The following is a 17,735-nucleotide window of genomic DNA, read 5'->3' on the forward strand; positions in this document are numbered from 1 at the left end:
ATTAGATCGGCGCTCCATGGCTGAGCATTTAGCTAAACTAGAGAGTCTAGACGTAAGCCCATCGTCCTTGATTGGTCACGTCGGACTATACCCGTTCGCTAGAGAGCACGGTTGCGAGTCGTGCATAAAAGCTGGAGGCCTGGTGCAATTATTCTTGGTCTATTTTCATCTCTTGAGTTTCGGATGCCACCGCTCCCTTGTATTTAGCATCTTTGTTGTGATGAATCGAGTCCGGGCAGTCTATTGAGTAAGCAAGGGTGCAGAGTGACTATACAAGGGCGACAGCACTTTTGATATCTTGCAGAAACCAAAATAACACTTTTTATCAAGATCTCCTTTGGTTTTCAGATATACGTCTTGCTGTCAGTCTGGCCTGAGCTTGTGACAAGGGCCAGGCTTGGTACGTACACGAGTTCATTGCAACCTTGTGTGTTTCAAGGTTTCCATCGTGTCAACTTTCAGGAGCCCTCCTCTGGGAAATGCACCATGATCTCATGCCAAAAAGTCCCTTTCCCGTCCAACCTATTGATGGACTGATTATATATGTCTTTGAACCCCAATGACTTGTATAGCGGATACCCAGCCGGTGTAGCAAGTAGAGTCGTGGGAATCGCCGTCTTGTCAGCCAAGGCCATGCCCCATTGGAGATGGACTGCCGCAAAGCCATTGCCATCCCATTTGGGGTGCGTTGCCAAAAGGGCCAAGTAGTCTTGGCAATCATACACGTCGTTGAGGTACTTGTCCTCTGCCTCGGCGCCCTGCTTGACATAATCTTCGACCCGGGTCATGTTCACATCCAGATGCGCCGAGCAGTTGGCCCAGCTGGGTGTGCGATTACCCATGGACCAGATAGACTGCCGGTTTGCGTCGCTGCCGCCTGTCTTGTTGAATTCCCAGATGGAGAAAGATACTACACGCGAGCCCGACGCGGCCGTCTCGTCGGGCACTGAAATCACCCTAAAGGTGGCATTGGAGCCGCTCTTCTCATAACTGTCTCTCCAGCTGTCACGAGTGCAATGCCACGTGTAGCCGGGATACGCATCTTCAAATTGGTGAATATATTGCCACGCGGGCGACACGGAAAAGGCTTCGATAAACACGGTGACCATGTCATCAATGTCGTCGATAGTTGCGGCGCGGAATTCAAAAGGGAGCTGGTCGCCTCCCATGTATTGTTGATTCAGGCCCGCGGCACAGCCACGGATCGAGCATGAAATAATTGCGGCGATTAGCACTGCGAGTCTTGATAGTGGTGCCATGGCGAATACTAAAGAGCCACGAGGCACTGGCAGTATTCGGCTTGCAAATGACAAGATGTCGACACTTGGAGGTGGTCAGACGGAATATATATGTGCGCTTGCCAACGACAAGGGTGTTACTCTTCTTTCTACCTTGCATGGCGTAAAGCACGACGAGTATCCTGGAACTCGGCTTTGTAGCTTTTCCATGTATGGCTCTCTTTTCTTATGGCTTCTGCTCCAATGACTCTGAAATACGCATACACTAAAAGAGCTTTGATGCTGTTTGTAGTATGAGTGCAAGATATATTCGCGCTCTTTCTGCTGGTTGATATAGCAGCAGAGATTCGGACACTTATTTCCAGATCGCATCATGAGTAACTCGTACCCCACGTCATTTCTAAGCCGGGAGCTAGGTACAGAGCGACAAGCTACCTAGTAGAGAAGGACCCAATAGCATCTCGACTGTTTCAACAAAGTCTCATTCCCTCATTCATTCTGCTTTTCGCAACCATGGCATCAAAGTACGCGCTCAGAGGCGCACTGCGCTCCGCCCGACAATTGTCCTCCTGCGCCGGGCCAGTGTCTTGTCGCACCTTTGCGACTGCGTCCCGATCCGCAGCAGCAGCCATTTGTCAACCCCGGCCAAGCATCCAAGCAGCCACCAGATCCTTTGGCGCGACCGTATCGACAACACGGTTCTCCGGCCGAGGCGTGAGGTGGTCTTCCGAGTCGGCCACCGGCAGCAAGATCTACGACTTTGACGAGGTACGTACAAATGAGGAAACCCTACAGCTGGAAACCTTGGTCAGGGTCTAGGAACAAGGGAAAAAAAAGTACTGACATGATACCTATTAGATCAAAACCCTCTCCCAAGACCCAGAATCCTCGATCCAAATCATTGACGTGCGCGAGCCGGGCGAGTTGGCGTCGACGGGCCGGATTCCCGGGGCCAAGAACATACCCATCACGACGTCGCCCGACAGCTTTCACATAACCGCCGAGGAATTCGAGGACCGCTTCGGGTTTGAGCGGCCGACTCCAGAAGACGAGGTCATCTTTTACTGCAAGGCTGGCGTCAGGAGCCGTGCTGCTGCTGGCATTGCCCGTGAGGCGGGCTGGTCCAAGGTTGGCGAATATCCTGGAAGCTGGGCCGACTGGACTGGAAAGGGCGGCAAGATCCAGCGCTCATGAGGCTCGACTTGATGTCAACAGATTCCGAAACGCTTTTCAAGCCTTGAACACGAAACGCGGATATAAACATTCACGAATTAGAGACTGTACAATGATATGCTCGAGCACTTGACATTGCATCTAAAGCTGCAGCTGACAAACATGATGACTTGCATCATGGATGAGCATCTAATATACAATCAAATCCATAATCCCCGTGAAACGCCCCGCGCATGCTAGCTTAGTCCTACAATATGATACTCCTTTCGCCGGTGCCTCATGAAATCATCAGTCTGCGCTATAGGCGAAGCAAGAAGCGAAGCATAGCTTCAGCGCCCTCCTCCGGCTTGGTGTCCTCTGCCGGAGGGTTCGGGGTCTGGATAGGAGCTGGACTGCCAGCCTTGAAGAACAAGACTTTAATGGCAATAGCGAGGGCAGCATGCAAGACAACGACAAGAACCAAGAGGATCTTGCTGGTCTGGTGATCCGTAGCACTCAACACGGGCCACAGATTTCTCAGCAGAAAGGCTACTGATAGACCGAATCCAACACCCACAAAGACATAGTTGAGAATCTGGACCGGTGACCAGGAGATCAAGGCAACGGGGATCCAAATCAAGTTGGAGTAGCCGTAGAGAGCCCAACACTCTAGCAGATTGGCCGACTCGGATCCAAAATAACGCAGAGCGCCAAAGAGGAGAACCGGAATGCCGAGAGTGTAGCCATAGATGAGACCGGCAGCACCTGGAGACTCATGTCAGCACCATTTGATTCTTACTGCTGGGAATACTGTTCAACCTACCACTTAATAATTTAAAGTCATACAGGAATGGCGCGCCGTCCGTCTTGGTGAGATATTGATTGATCGTACCGCCGAGGAACAGAATGAAGACCACGGTCGTCGCAATCCAAAAGGGTCCGTACAAGTCGGGATTCCCCTCTAGAACATCGAGAAAGTTGGCCCGTGGGTAGAGGGCAGCCCAGCATCGCGAGAGCACCGATGAGGTATCGACGTCGAAGAATTGGGCGTAGAAGCCCAGGGACCAGAGGTATCTCTTTGAAGACCCGGACCCAGAGCCTGCCGTCGCGGGCGGGGGCAGGCCGGAACCGCCAGAGCCGCCCTTGCGCGTGCTGTTCGAGGGCGCCGTAAAGGTCGAGTTGTGAAATTCGAGGTCTTCTTGCAAGTCAGTGTGACCGAGGTCGCCCTGTTGATGTGTGTTAGCCTGGCTGATTCACGTCTGGCAACCAGTTTGCGATTGGAGGGTTTACTGCATACCTCGTCGTCAACGTCGACTACTGCATCATAGCCCGCTCCCGACATGATGGTCCGCTGCAGGCTGTTGGATGAACGTGGTGGATTGGAAATGTGTTGTAGAAACAGGGAAGCTGGCAATGAATTCAATTCCCGTCTGCCTGGCCTAGCAGCTGGATACAGGTAGGTACTACGTATCAATCGGCAATGCCAATAGAAAGCTGTAGCATATGGAGCTAGGTATTGGTAGGGAGAGGGAAGCTTGAGGACACGACGCAAGACCGAGCTTTACCCGTTCCGTCCGTGTCCAAGCCGATTGGCGCTCGACAGCGGGTCCTCCATGTAACCTGCATATGAGAGCAAATGTATGATAGACCTACCATTTCGGACACTATCATCAACTATACTCGTACGTAGCATATCATAGTTCCCTCGGATGCAATGCAAATATCAATTTCAGCAGCTAGTTCATTAATTTAAATGCGCATCTTATTCAATATTTGCAATCAGAAATTCCATGTGACCAAGTACAGCTCAACACGGTGCCCGGGAAATGATCATGGCCACAATAGTGCAAGTCCTATGATGGCAGGATTGCATGAAAGCTCTTGCGATTGGAATCTTCTGTTGCACCAGCCACCAAGATGGCGGTTTCATTTTGTCCAACTAGACATTCCTCAGCCATCTGGCGTCTGTCCTTTTACAGCCACTCGTGACTTTGTATTCACCATTGATCATGTTGTAGAAAACGAGGACAGCTTGTTTGCTCGTATCGCATCAACCGAATACGTATCAGATCGTATCATAGCTTCATTGTGTCCTATCTAGAGGATGCTATTCCGGAAAGGAAAGAACCGCATGCCCAAGTCAGGTCGGGGATACAATGCCGATTCTCATGCCGAGGACCCCTCCACCCATCCGATCTGTCTCGTAATGATGATGCCGAAAACCAGGTACGCCGGAAAATGAGGAAACGAGTCGTCTATTTGAGCTTCTTCTTGGGTCGGAGCTGGTTGGTGTGACCGCACTTCTTCTTGCGGCAGTTGGTGGCACGCGGGGGCAGACGAGCCTAGTAGTAGTTGGTTAGAAACTGCAAACCGTCAAGAGACATCAGGTTACTCACGTAGCACTTGCGGCAGATCATCTTCTCGCAGTTGAACTTGGAGGCAAGAGCCTTGAGCGAGGGCTCAATGATACCACCACGGAGACGGAGGACCAGGTGCAGAGTCGACTCCTGCAGGCGCAAGGGTTAGCCTCAATGATTCTTCAATGTCCAGCAATATCCCATTCCACAACTCCGTCTTCTTTGAAATCCGCGACCACCATAGGTCCGTGTCGCCCTTTTACCCCTGCGTCCCAATCTCTGACAACATGAAAAGACCAATTCGCTGTCAACGCACCTTCTGGATGTTGTAGTCGCTCAGGGTGCGGCCATCCTCGAGCTGCTTACCAGCAAAGATCAATCGCTGCTGGTCCGGGGGGATGCCCTCCTTGTCCTGGATCTTGGACTTGACGTTGTCAATGGTGTCGGAAGACTCCACCTCAAGGGTGATGGTCTTGCCCGTCAGGGTCTTCACGAAGCTGAGAGGCGAAAAGTCATGTTAGTTTATGTCGCCAGTGCCAGTGTTTGTACATTTATTTCATGTCTGGTGTCTTTGCGCCTTGGTGATTGGTCTGGGTCATTCGGGTTCTCGGGGTTGGGTTCCTCGTCGCTGGGAGAGCACTCACATCTGCACTGCAAGCACATAAACGTTAGCATGATGACAAGCGACGCATACGAGGCATTCTCTGTCCTCTCAGGGCTACTGCGCTACTTACTTTTGCCGGTCCTCGATGAATTTGCTGTTGGTGATGGGAAAGTTCGGGGATGATGTCGCCTCCAAACAAAAAGGTTCTCAGTGGGGTGAAAATCGAATTGGAAATTCAGGTTGCCCTAGGTGGATCAGGTGACCACAGCTGGGGGCGCTAGGAAGCCGCGCAGAAGGAATAATAATTTTAGTGGGGTCCGCAATCGATGAGCTCGATTTATTTCTTTTTCGACCACCAAACCAATCGCTGCGATCGGTCCGCCAATACCATTCAGTGCGGACCGTTGGGCGGCTGGCGACTCTTTACTGCTTTGGATTCTGTCAATGGAGGGATCCATTACTTACCTGAATGCCTTCATCCTGCATTCGTCATCTGTGTTGTAGTATATACGCAAATATCTGCTACATTTTGACTGAATTGTTGTGTCTGTTTTCTAATGTTGGACCGTCGTGGCCACCGCGCAATTGCCGCTCTGCATTCATACGGAAACCCGTTTCTGCATTGTGATCCTTTTTCATTCTCGCTAAATACTTTGGGTATCTTGAATTCGCATTCTCAATCATTGGAAAGCAATGACATTCATTGTGCTACAGATTTGCCTTTCCCTTTCTCCTCATCTGGATCTTTCTCCATCTCTCTCTTGTGTGACCAAATCTCCAGCCGTCTTTCCACCTGTGAGCATGTCATGAGCAACAGCTTGAGGGGAATGGCTGCAACATCCGCCGCTTCCTGATAAAATGCCCTTGCAGCATCAGGCAAATCCTGTTCTGTGCGCCACGTAGGACAAAAGTCTCGTTCGAGCCTTTTCCGAACGCCGCTCAACAATGGCGGGTCTTCCTGGGGCTCTTTGAAGCTCATATTGGCATTAATTGCTCGGTATCCTTGTTGGATCTTTCTGGTCATTTCCTGAATGTCATGCTTGTTGTTGTCTGGAATCTTTCTATCGCCGTCTTCATTAAATGCTCGGCGGATTGTGATGGGCGCTGTTGCTTGTTAGTCTTCAAAAGATGACAGCCAAGACAAGCCATAGAGCTCGAAACGAAATGCCGGTGCCGGTAGATGCTGGAGGAGATGGTATAATGACTTACTAGGCACCTCTGCATCATTGGTACTGACCCACATCTTTTCATACCAATCCATGAAATCGTCCATCTTGTCCTCATTCATCAAAACTGCCTCGTTTGGCGTAACTCGATACTCTGTCCCTAGTTCTAACCGGTGTTCTGATCGTTTCGCACTTGCTTCTGATCTATTCTTTTGCCATTCGAGCCAGTCAATCTGCTTGACTCGTGGATCGTCATGTTTGACCGGCTGCCGTTCTATGCCGTCGAGAGAATGCAGTAATTTAGTTGATACGACAACAAGTGCAATGAGGAGTAACTCTGGACTGTCCATTGCCCTTGTCCTTTTCCTCGTACCGTCCGGAAACTCGAAAGTGGCATTGAGAATGTGAATGAGGGACTTGGCCATGAGAAAGATGTCTGTTGGCAGCGTGAGGTCGAGTATGTACTGGATTAAGATCTGAGGATAGTTGAGCGTAGGTAGCCTGATTGCGTAATGGACATTTAGAGCAACTGCCAGCTCCTGCGCGGTTCGAAGGAGCTTCCCCGGTCTAATATGATCCCGGACTTGCATAGAGCGATGATACATGGCCGGCAGACGGCTTTGTACATTTCGTGGGAGACAGTGAAGTGCGGCTAGGAACTCTATTTCGCCGCGTTGGGCCCAGCGGTGAAAGTCAGCCGTGGTGAGCGGTTGCTTCAGAATCACGCAGGCAAGATAGCAAAGAGCCAAGGTGTGAATGAGGCTTGGTAGCTTGCTGCCCTTCTTGTCCAGCCAGCCATTACTCCGGGTTGAAGCGTCGCTGTCTTCTGGTCCGCTACTACTCGCAACGGTATCCTCGGTTGCATAATCAGTTAGCTCGCCCGTTTCCACGCTCTCCATTACGCCTGGCATTGCGCACGCCAGACTCCAGAGTTCCTTGACAAGCTCCTCGTATGTCCTGCCTTGTTCCTCGCCAAGCTGCAGGCCGGCCTTTTGCAGCCATTCAACCTGCCTTTTGAGCACGAACTGAAGTGCCTGGAGGTAGAGTCGTCTGCCTTCTGATCCTCCAAGCTTAAGACCTTCGCGCGTTTGCTTTTCCTTCTTGGCCTTGGTGACGCGACCAGTGGAGTTGTACTCATCTTCGCCTGCCTCGTGCGCTGCGAATCCCTCCAGCTGATGTCCATTGCGACAAAAGCGCAAACCTTCTTGCTCATACCAGTGACGGGTCGGGCATTCCTCGCACCGCTCTCCGTGGCGCATCTTGTGGTACGAAGACAAGCCCGCCATGCTGACGAATTACTCTGTTCTCCGACGAAGTAGCGAATTTGAGGGTCGACAAGGGCCATGAGACGACGGGCGCTCTAGGAGAAAGCTGCATATGTACACCTCGTGTAGTTGTAGAGCTCGCAGCTTCTGGGGATGGATATATGATGCATGTGCTGTTGTTTAATGTGACAGCCTCAATAGAGTGAAAAATATGAAATGCTAGGCCGGTCACATGACTTTGTTATTGTAGCGTTGAGTAACAGGCTCAGATCGTATATTTTGTTTGTGGCGATTTCATGGTGTTTGTTGCAAGTAGGAAAATCACATCCATGTGGTTCTAGCACTGCCGCGGAGTCTGGCACGCCCGTCCTCTGGCTTTTCGACTTATAAATTGCTTTACCTCTTTACATTGCACATTTCGGCATGCTAGTGAGCTAGCAGCCACCAACATTTAATTTCAGATGATCTCCAACGCCTTGGAGATATTGGCAAGTCTTTACTATCATGTATGCATATTCACAAATATCAATGATATAAACTTCATGGGTAACTTTGTGGATTCTATTGGACAAGTTAAAACCGCCCAAAGCGTGCTCCGTTTTTTTTCTTCATCCTCTGATTTTCATCGTCACGTTCATGGCAGAAAGATGATGCGGGGAGACGGCACTGTGTAAGATCAAAACAGCAGAACCGTGGCCAGTCGTCAATTCATGTACCCGGCAAAAACATCATAAATGTCCAGATAGAACCCCCTTTTCTACGCAACGACCACAAGGGAAGTGAAACCCAGATGTCAACAACTCAAGTAGCATCCCGGAAAAAGATTATCCATTGCGCAGCTGACACCCATGTCGATGGGGTTTCGTCAAGGCTAGTGAATGAAAGGTCGTTATCGTAGATCATGCGCTGCTATAAGCAGGCAATTTAAGCGCCGCGAGGAGCCTCCTTGGCCTCAACGGCGGCCTGCTCACCCATGGCAGTGAGAATGACAACGTCTGAAAAACATGTTAGGTGATACCAATCTACTGGGATACTAGGTTTATGGGCACTTACTGGTGTCCTTCTCCTCGGTGGTGAAGAGACGGTTGATCTTCTCACCGATCTCACCGTCGGGCAGCTTGACGTCGTCCTTGGTCTCACCATCATCGCTCATGAGGGAGAGGAAACCGTCATCAGCAATGTCGAGCTGGCGCGAAATTAGTGACATGTCCCAGGGATTATCAAATTTGGTGTATATGCGGAAGAAAAAAATACTTACAAGCTGGTACTCGCGGCGAGTGACGTTGGGGACGTCCATGTTGTGGGTAGAAGGGCAAAGTTCTTCGAGCTTCTTGCCGGTGAAGATATCAAGGGCGACCAAGTGGACCTTGGCGTGACCGTGCTTGCCAGTCTTGGAGGTGGACATGTCGACAATCTTGCAAGGGCGGTTCTTGATGACGACGAAACCGTTCTTCCTCAAGGCCGAACATTGCATGGGGTAGGTGGTCGAGGCGCCGGCATCGACGGACTCGAAGGTGTGTTCATGCTTTAGAGATGGATCGTTAGCATACTGTGGTGTTTTGCTACCAGTGATTTTTGTGTGTTATTTTGCTCAAATGTTCGTTCATTCAAGGGGAAAAAACAAATCAAAGAGAACAAATCAAGGACGCCATCCATTGGTACAGAGCCAGCCGAGGAGCACCCCGGACATTTTTTAATTCTGCCCTTTTCAAGTTCTCATGGGAGGCTGGTCGTTCTTGTGGGAAGACGTTCGCCGTTGATCGTTCGAGGGTGACATTGTGTATCGCGGGGTTCGTTGGTGTTTTCGTGGGCATAGATGCGGGGTGGATTTGCTCCCCTCGCTCGCTCAGGGCGAAGGAGTGCGACAGGCAGGAAAACAATAAGAGGGGCAGGCGATTGGGAAAGAGAGCAACTTACATCGGCGTCGGCCATCTTGACGAGCTGAAGCGAAGAAGGTGAGGTTGGTTTTGGTGAGAAGTGGGAGTAAAGAAGAAGAAGAAAAAAAAAAGAAGGATGCAATGGGTGCGACGATGTCCAACTCCCAAGGAAGAGAAAGTTTTGTGGATGTTGGGTGGGAGAAGGGAATTAGTAGTAGCGCGGGCGGGTCCAGGTACTGTAAGAAAAGTGCACTGGCAGCGACTTTTGCTTCTCTTTTGGTGGGCGGGGACAGAATAAAAAAAAATTCACAAGTAAAAAAACACGCCTAGATAAGAATGGCTAATCGGGGCGGGAAAGAGGCAAAGAGTGGACCAATCGATTCGCCCAGATTTGCAGGCAGAGGTGGGGCAACAAACTTCTGGATGCACTTAAACAGTTGAAGCGCGGGAGAGGGACGAGAAATCTACCTGCTCTTGAATACCTAATAGCTAGTTTTAGCTACATGCCTTTGTACCTTCCATTGTAAGGCCTTGGAAAGGACAGACAAATGCGGAACATTTCTAGAAGCCAGGAGCCTCACAAATCACCCATTCATCGTTTCCATTATAGAGACATGTTCGTAGAGCTGGAAAAAGTGATTGTCTTCAGTCGCCCCCCCTTCTAATTAACTACTTGTGTGTACAGTACGACATTCATGCTTCGTTTCGGGACGGACAGCATTGAAGCTACATAAGGTACGGACCTCATACACCTTGCCACATTGATGCAGGATGGAGTGCTGTAGGTTAGGTATATTGCTCACGTGTTGCTGCGGTTGTTGCTTTTTTTTTCTGCCAGGCATCTCGTCCAACAAAGATGTTTGAAGCATAAAATGTAACAGGACTCGAAATGTGTAATGAACCAGCCTTTTATAACAGTCAATCTATATCTCTGAATCGGTCATGTCCAACTGGATAAAGCAACCACAGAGCAATCCAAGAAGACGTGCATGCTGCAACTCAAACTAGCAATGCTTCGATTGCTTGTGTGTATCTAGTGTACCAGCAGTAATTCTAGATTGACTGCTTGGGGTGTTGCATATGTACATTCCGAGTTGTCAATTGCAGTGTTGAGTATTCAGGTTATGATCAATTCACCATTCTGAAAGAGCCCCCCCCCCAAATAATGTAGATGGTCCCTGGAAATCAGAGAGGATCTCGATATTTTTACTTGCACCCTATAGGCCAGACAACACATTTCACAAGTGTAGATCCTGACTGACTGCTCTACTCACAAGACGAAGAATCACAATCAAAACAGAGGTCGACTTTCCAGTTCGTCAGTGGTATTGTTTGGCTTGGAAAAGGGAAAGCGTCGTCAATGCTGTCCCGCAATAAGTTCAATATCCCCACAGTCAGAAGAGCTGTCCCCCCTGCTAGATGGATCCTGACATGTGTCTAACAATTGAGCCAATCAACAGCAGCCACCAACCGGTACCTGGGCGCATTAGCTGTCGACATCGCCCTGAACAGGAGGCTGATGCACCGCCTCGCATGATATTACAACGTTGATCAAGATTCAGCTCGTGAGCAACAGCTTCACACTATTACACTATATTTGGGAGAAAGGGACATGCTTATCTGGACCGTCAGCCTGGACATAGAGAAGGGATTGTCTTGATTGACCGTGGCCGAATCTGTGCACACTCGACCTGGAATCGCGACTCTTTGGCGCTACAATCGACCGTCATGCTAGGAACAAGCTCTTAATCAGCTCCAAAACAACATAACATGTGGCTCGATCGCCTGGCAGGGCAGCAATCCGCATCGCCCTCTTCGTCCCAGCCAGGTAGTCGCGCATACTCGCCTGCACCCGGGCGGCGGACCCCCAGCGGCCTCGGACCTTACTTGACATCGTCCCAGCGCCCCGGCCTCACTCCCCGCTCATCTTCACTGTCGTTGATTTCCAATGACAGCTCCACGTCCTCATTGCTGGCTGCTTCGCGGAGGGCCAATGGCTCGGCATTGAAGCAATCGACTACGGCGTATGCAGGTCCAGATCCTACAGAGGTGCTGGACAAGATTCTTGGTCAGGGGCAGGATGAGGCCCACGAGCAACCCACCTCTACCATTACGCAACATGACCTAGAGCTGCAATTTGAATTTGGAGGGCTCTCACTGACAAGCCTGGCACTCTCTGAAGAGCCCGCCAAAGAGAGCTCCAGTGTACATAGACCGCAGACAGTTGAAGAATGTATGTACCTTTTCCCAGTCTCCGACTTTGCGCTGTGCCAAATATCCTTTCTCACGACATGTGATTCTAGACGAAAGAGACAAGACCAGATTTGAAGACCTGCACCGATCCATACAGGCATGTGACGAGGTTTTGAGCTCCGTCGAAACGAACCTGACGAGCTTTCGAGACGACCTAGCAGCTGTATCCGCTGATATCGAGACCCTTCAAGCAAGATCGACGGCTCTCAATGTACGGCTGGACAATCGCAAGGCAGTTGAAAAGGGGCTGGGCCCGATTGTTGAAGAAATGAGCGTATCTCCCGTGGTAATATCCAAGATAGTAGACGGCCACATTGATGAAGCTTGGGTCAAGGCCCTGGCCGAGGTGGACAAGAGAGCGACGGCACATGAGAAAACCGCAGCAGCGTCCGCGTCAGGCAAAGGTCTCCAAGATCTGGGCCCTCTTCTTGAAAAGTTGGTACAGAAAGCCACAGAGAGAATACGAGATTTTCTCGTGGGCCAAATCAAGGCATTGCGCTCACCGCAGATCAATGCCCAGATCATTCAACAGCAAAACTTTCTGCGGTTCAAGGATTTATATTCCTTTCTCCACAAGCACCATGCTGCCCTGGCGGAGGAGATTTGCCAAGCATATCAGAATACGATGCGTTGGTATTATCACAACCAGTTCTCCCGCTATGAAATCGCGCTCCGGAAGATCAAGCTCCATTCACTCGACAAATTGGATGTGCTAGGAAACGAGGACACATCACGGAAAACTGGCGTGCTGTCGTCCTCGAAACTTCCTGGACCGCCCCACGACGCCTTCAACATTGGCCGAAGAATCGACCTTCTCAAGACGAGGGATCAAACCGCCCTCTCTTCCTACCTCGCAGAAGAAGACAACGGCTACCACTATCTGGAAGTTCCCTTTCGGAATTTCAATCTCGCGCTTGTCGACAATGCCACGGCCGAATACACCTTTCTCGCGTCATTTTTTTCGCCAGCACTCTCGTATAGTACCATCTCTCGGCATTTTACTTACATATTTGAGCCCACATTTGCTCAGGGCCATAGTCTAACCAAGAGTCTTGTCTCTGAATCATATGATGCACTAGGCCTACTGCTCTCGATTCGACTCAACCAGCACTTTCAATTCACACTGCAACGCCGCAAGGTTCCTGCCGCGGATGGCTATATTAATGGAACCTCCATGTTACTGTGGCCACGACTCCAGTCTGTCATGAATGCCCACTGCGAGTCTGTCCGTGCTCTAACAACTGCGTTGCCTACGCGTCCGGCTTCAAAGTCTGAGCTGTTGAAGTTGTCTGCAGCGCCGCATGTTGCGACTCAGCGCTTTGGACAGCTCATGCACGGCATTTTATCACTTAGTACCGAGGCTGGGGACGATGAGCCCGTTGTTGCCAGCCTCCGCCGCCTGAGGAGCGAGGTGGAAGCCTTCCTGACCAAGTATAGCGGCCAGTGGGGATCGGACAAGCGAAAGAGAGAGCGCTTCCTGTATAACAACTATAGTCTGGTGTTGACCATTATCAGCGACACAACGGGCAAATTCGCCGTTGAGGAGCAAGAGCACTTTGAGGGTCTCAAGACGGCTTTCCAAGACGCTGCTTAGTAGATGTAGTGCAAAATATTTCTCAAATACCCACGACAAAATTTCACGATAATATCACGGCGAGGAAAAGCACTGTGTATTGGATTCCAGAAATGAACTGCTCACCTGTGATAAGCGAGGTATCTATGCGTTTTTTGTTTTGTTTTTGTTTTTGTTTTACAATGGAATGTTTTCTCCAACCAGAGCCGGCTCTTCTTTTCTATCCCTCTATCTAATTGTGACAAGGTGTAGGTAAAATGAGGGATGCTGCGTGCCAAACCCATACAAGTATAATCATCTAGATCTTGTGCTCTAGTCTTGAAGCAAACCGCATGCAATCTCTGATGGACCTGGGCACAGCCCCGGTATTGTGCATTTGCACTTTATTCATTTAAATGTCAAGGGTGACATATTCGTACTTTTTGGCCAACTTCACCTCAGCTTTGACCATAGAGCTTCCAAGAAACCCCAGGTGCCAGGTGATTTCCGTATGTACACGGCCGCCAGACCAATGAGGACGGCTAGTGCAATGCCGCGAGCGGGCTTGCGGTATGCCCACATTTGCTTGAGTATTCTCTCGCGGCTCTCGGCCCACTGCATTTCCTTGAGCTGCTTCTCAAAGAATCGATGCCCATCCTCAAGAGTCTGCTTGGAACAGATTGTGACGTTGCGAGCCGTCTTGAGAACGCTTGCGCTCGATATCCTACGCCAGGAGCGAAGAGACTCTGGCGGGTGTTTCTCAAACAATGCAGCGGTATCAGCAATGAGCTTGTCGAGATCGAGAGGCTGAGGTAATTTGGATAGTATCGAGTGGAGCATTTCAGGCTCGCTATCTGGCGTATCGAACAACTCCTCTCGTCGATTCAAAACAATTTGAGCAAACATGTAGACGCTAAATATCTGCTCGCGGGCTAACAGGGCATCGAAGAGCCGGGCAATGGAGTTGTAGGATTGTATGTCGTGCGCATACATGGTCAGTGTTCCCGACAGGGCGAAGAAGGGCTCAGTCTGGGACAAGTGGCGACACAATGCTGGATCCACCGCATTCAGAATATCTGGAATCAGTCGCAATTGAGAAATGGCAGGCGCCAGGGTGGGCAGCATAAAGTCTCGAATCCGAAGCGCAGAAAGACGGGCGACCGCTGAGGCCCTCAATTGGGGCGGCAATACAAGCAAGAAGACTTGGCAAATATCGTGATAGCCTTGGAAATAGCACAGATAGGGTTGTCGCCTAAGTGTTTCCGTGATTAAGTCTGAGAGCTCAGTCTTTTTGGTTTCCAGTTGAGATTGAGACTGATCTGAGGGTTGAATATCAGCAAAAAGTCGATGCATTGAGGTAATGCCACCAAAGTCGAAGGACCGTTGTACGGCTGACGCGCGTTCCAATTTCACTAGGTATTCCGAGACGTTCGAAAAAAAAAAAGTACACATACCATTGGGATAGTATATGAAGCTGCGGTCGACATCTAGACGGACCTGATCCTCATCCCTGTGCCGGGGAAGCGTGGTCCATGGTCTATTGATTGCATCTGCCTCTTTAGAGGTGTCATCAACAGATCCATTGATCTCGGAATGAGGCTTTGGCGATGAAGTGTCGTTTTCAAGAGCGACTGCATGAGAAGGCCTAATGCCGAGGAGGACCGCCCCTGCAAGAATCACATTGTAAGCTTGCCCCGTCTAATGAGCAATGTTGCGTGTCTAGAGACTCACATGCGCGAAATCGAATAGCATCCGAGAGGAACCCCCCTTTGCTGACTGCGAGCTCCTTGAGATGTTCAATGTCGTCACGACTGCAGGCGTCAAGAATGGCACGACTTTTGGCGTGGTCTACCGCGACATTGTCCCGAGTGCCTAGAGTCTCGGAGCGCTCGCCAGGCTCGACCGCCGTTGTTGACATGCTCGGAAATCTGTAATATGGCCTGCCGTGTATCGTTGAGAACCTGCTGTGCCCTGGTCGTCTAAGCAGGTTGGCCCAGTCCGAGCCAGATATACCATGCGAGGTTGGTCTTTGTTATAGCTGCTCTGAAGCGATGCAGGGTTGCGACGACGTGCAGGATCGACTCGACTGCCCAACCTGAGGACCTTGTCCTTGCTGGCAGTCAACTATTCGTTGGCAACCAATGTAGGCCGGAGTTTTGAATCAGAAAACCGTTCTTCATGTGGTCCGGAGGTTTGACAATTCCTTGCAGCTGAGCCAAGGACGAAGAAGCAACTGAGTTGCGGAATTGCAGCGAGCGTAGAGGCCCGTGTTGGAGGAAAACGACAGGGCTATTGGAACCGGGTACCTCCCAAGTACGCTGTTGCTGGTCACGCAATATATCCTCCCTCAGATATGTTTTTGCACCACTCTACCAGGTCCTGCTCGCCTATGGACGCCAGAGCATTACCAGGTCGAGATTGTTCTGAACGCCCTCCGCTCTCTGTCTCAGCAATTGCTGTTCTTTCGCATCTGAACCATCAATAGACCAAGGCCCAGATATGTAATTGGCGTATGTAGCAGACGGTTCGGTGCGAATGCAACAACGGCCGACCTCAGCTTGCTTGCGGTATGTCTTTGTGATTCGAGCTCGCCTTGTGACAATGCACGTTCCCACTGAAACCCTAGTCGCCCAGCTGCAATGGGCCCAGGACCTGCTTTGGCGCACGAAGGGGACGATTTCTGGTACGGTCGGGGCTTTGCAATCGGTCGAGGCACTAGCAGAGGGCAGAAAGATCAAGGGACAATCACAAAATATGCATCAATTGGGCTGGCGCTATACAGCATCTGCAGTGTGCATATAGGTAATGTACGCCGTTGGGATCTTGGAGTTTTCGATTCAAGACAGCTTGTCGATCGCGTATCGACAGGGATGAGGCGCGAATCCAGACGCCAGGCGGGTTGGATGGGCTGACGTGACAGCGGCGGAGGGGTTCCGGAGCGAGCTAATCGAGCTACGTATGTACTAACACCTTTTGAAGCCCCGCACCAATTGATACAATTGACAGGCGGATTAAAGTGTAATAAGTGTTGTATTTCTATACAACAAGCCAGTGTTGCCATAGATGAGTAACAGCACTCGGCATCTTGATCTATATCTTCTGCCTGGGCTCGTATGTAGATATGTTTGATGCCTTGTGACCCATCATCGTTTAACTAATATGTCCAGCTGGTAGCTACCATTTGAGCAGTCGAGGTTGCTTTTTCAGTCGTACAGAAACCAACAGCACATGAGGTTCCCTCCTCTCACCTAATGCTTTCATTACGTGTATCTACAGGCTCAGCCATAATCAATCTACTGCGGCGAAGAGAAGCACTACATGCATCCACCACTTGTGTGACACATGGGTTGAGCCATGTCGGCGACCAAGTACCTATGACGCCGCTGGAAACACACAATCTTCCAAGCTGATGAGTGAAGGCATGCTTGGGAGATAAGTGTACCAGAAAAGCGATGGCAGACTAACTCGAGCACGCATGATTTTTATCCCTTGAATCTGCCTCACTAAGGTTTACTCTCCCTTCACGATTGGCAAGAATTCAAACTGTTGCACTTTATGTATATTCTCACCGTAGATTTGGCCAAGATGCTGGTTTGCATGTGCCAAAGACCCCAACGGGCACACAGAAGACGGCAGTTGCACGCGCTCTCTACTTGTTGGCCTCGTTCCCCCAAAACGGCTTTCACTTCATGATCTATGCCACACATGGCAGTCTTGCTACCTTGTAGGCCACCTAGTGTTCCAGCAGCGGGAGGTTCCGAGGCTATCTGTGGTTAATGCTGGTTATGGCTTGGCCACGGCCCGTGCAGTCTCGGAGGTATATCGAGAGAGGCAAACATAAGAGACGATGTGATTCATGTGATCCTTGGTGCAAACATTGCCTGGGCCACCTGTTTCCACAAGTCAGAGCGTCTTCATCTCGGTGTAAAGTCTTGCCAACGCCTGTAGATTGCCAAATGCCTAATCCATTTTAACCTATATTTAGTCACTGCATAATGGGCGAGTGATTTCTATCATTAAACTCCAAGCTTGGTAGGCTGTCTTTTCTTGACATTGCAGCCGACGCTCCACGATGCAGACAAGAACAAATTCAACGACTCCACGACTTTGGAATCCCTGCTGAAATGTATCCCGGTGGGAGATCGTGGACCGCGTATCATTCAGATGGCTGGGTGAATCTTACTAATGCAGGCGGTCGATCGATGGTGCCATTTCCTCGTCAATACCCTAGACTCTTGTAGGGACGAATTGACTTGGCTCTTGGAATATCA

The 17,735-nt window shown here is 50.3% G+C and overlaps 9 protein-coding genes across 9 annotated transcripts; 2 read left to right on the plus strand and 7 right to left on the minus strand.

The window, feature by feature from the left end:
- Positions 1-458: 458 nt before the first annotated feature.
- PFICI_04405 (uncharacterized protein) lies at positions 459-1,259 on the minus strand (the record flags this gene model as incomplete). The annotated part of the gene is made up of 1 exon (XM_007832986.1): positions 459-1,259. The coding sequence occupies one exon, from the start codon at positions 1,257-1,259 to the stop codon at positions 459-461; it is 801 nt and encodes a 266-aa protein (XP_007831177.1).
- A 492-nt stretch (positions 1,260-1,751) lies between these two features.
- On the plus strand, positions 1,752-2,432 carry PFICI_04406 (uncharacterized protein; the record flags this gene model as incomplete). Its single annotated transcript, XM_007832987.1, has 2 exons — positions 1,752-2,006; positions 2,097-2,432. The coding sequence occupies 2 exons, from the start codon at positions 1,752-1,754 to the stop codon at positions 2,430-2,432; spliced, it is 591 nt and encodes a 196-aa protein (XP_007831178.1).
- Positions 2,433-2,709: 277 nt separating this feature from the next.
- PFICI_04407 (uncharacterized protein) lies at positions 2,710-3,732 on the minus strand (the record flags this gene model as incomplete). Its single annotated transcript, XM_007832988.1, has 3 exons — positions 2,710-3,155; positions 3,214-3,616; positions 3,688-3,732. 3 exons carry the CDS (start codon positions 3,730-3,732, stop codon positions 2,710-2,712), a joined length of 894 nt encoding a protein of 297 aa, XP_007831179.1.
- A 913-nt stretch (positions 3,733-4,645) lies between these two features.
- Positions 4,646-5,448, minus strand: PFICI_04408 (Ubiquitin-60S ribosomal protein L40; the record flags this gene model as incomplete). Its single annotated transcript, XM_007832989.1, has 5 exons — positions 4,646-4,732; positions 4,787-4,897; positions 5,064-5,244; positions 5,392-5,398; positions 5,442-5,448. 5 exons carry the CDS (start codon positions 5,446-5,448, stop codon positions 4,646-4,648), a joined length of 393 nt encoding a protein of 130 aa, XP_007831180.1.
- Positions 5,449-6,051: 603 nt separating this feature from the next.
- On the minus strand, positions 6,052-6,375 carry PFICI_04409 (uncharacterized protein; the record flags this gene model as incomplete). The annotated part of the gene is made up of 1 exon (XM_007832990.1): positions 6,052-6,375. One exon carries the CDS (start codon positions 6,373-6,375, stop codon positions 6,052-6,054), a length of 324 nt encoding a protein of 107 aa, XP_007831181.1.
- Positions 6,376-6,465: 90 nt separating this feature from the next.
- Positions 6,466-7,803, minus strand: PFICI_04410 (uncharacterized protein; the record flags this gene model as incomplete). The annotated part of the gene is made up of 1 exon (XM_007832991.1): positions 6,466-7,803. One exon carries the CDS (start codon positions 7,801-7,803, stop codon positions 6,466-6,468), a length of 1,338 nt encoding a protein of 445 aa, XP_007831182.1.
- A 903-nt stretch (positions 7,804-8,706) lies between these two features.
- On the minus strand, positions 8,707-9,256 carry PFICI_04411 (Eukaryotic translation initiation factor 5A; the record flags this gene model as incomplete). Its single annotated transcript, XM_007832992.1, has 2 exons — positions 8,707-8,777; positions 8,836-9,256. 2 exons carry the CDS (start codon positions 9,254-9,256, stop codon positions 8,707-8,709), a joined length of 492 nt encoding a protein of 163 aa, XP_007831183.1.
- Positions 9,257-11,429: 2,173 nt separating this feature from the next.
- PFICI_04412 (uncharacterized protein) lies at positions 11,430-13,506 on the plus strand (the record flags this gene model as incomplete). Its single annotated transcript, XM_007832993.1, has 2 exons — positions 11,430-11,892; positions 11,963-13,506. 2 exons carry the CDS (start codon positions 11,430-11,432, stop codon positions 13,504-13,506), a joined length of 2,007 nt encoding a protein of 668 aa, XP_007831184.1.
- A 411-nt stretch (positions 13,507-13,917) lies between these two features.
- On the minus strand, positions 13,918-15,382 carry PFICI_04413 (uncharacterized protein; the record flags this gene model as incomplete). Its single annotated transcript, XM_007832994.1, has 3 exons — positions 13,918-14,783; positions 14,919-15,131; positions 15,196-15,382. 3 exons carry the CDS (start codon positions 15,380-15,382, stop codon positions 13,918-13,920), a joined length of 1,266 nt encoding a protein of 421 aa, XP_007831185.1.
- Positions 15,383-17,735: the final 2,353 nt, after the last annotated feature.

Source organism: Pestalotiopsis fici (genome assembly GCF_000516985.1).
Source record: "Pestalotiopsis fici W106-1 unplaced genomic scaffold PFICI_Scf_3, whole genome shotgun sequence".
NCBI classification, from domain to species: Eukaryota; Fungi; Ascomycota; class Sordariomycetes; order Amphisphaeriales; family Sporocadaceae; genus Pestalotiopsis; species Pestalotiopsis fici.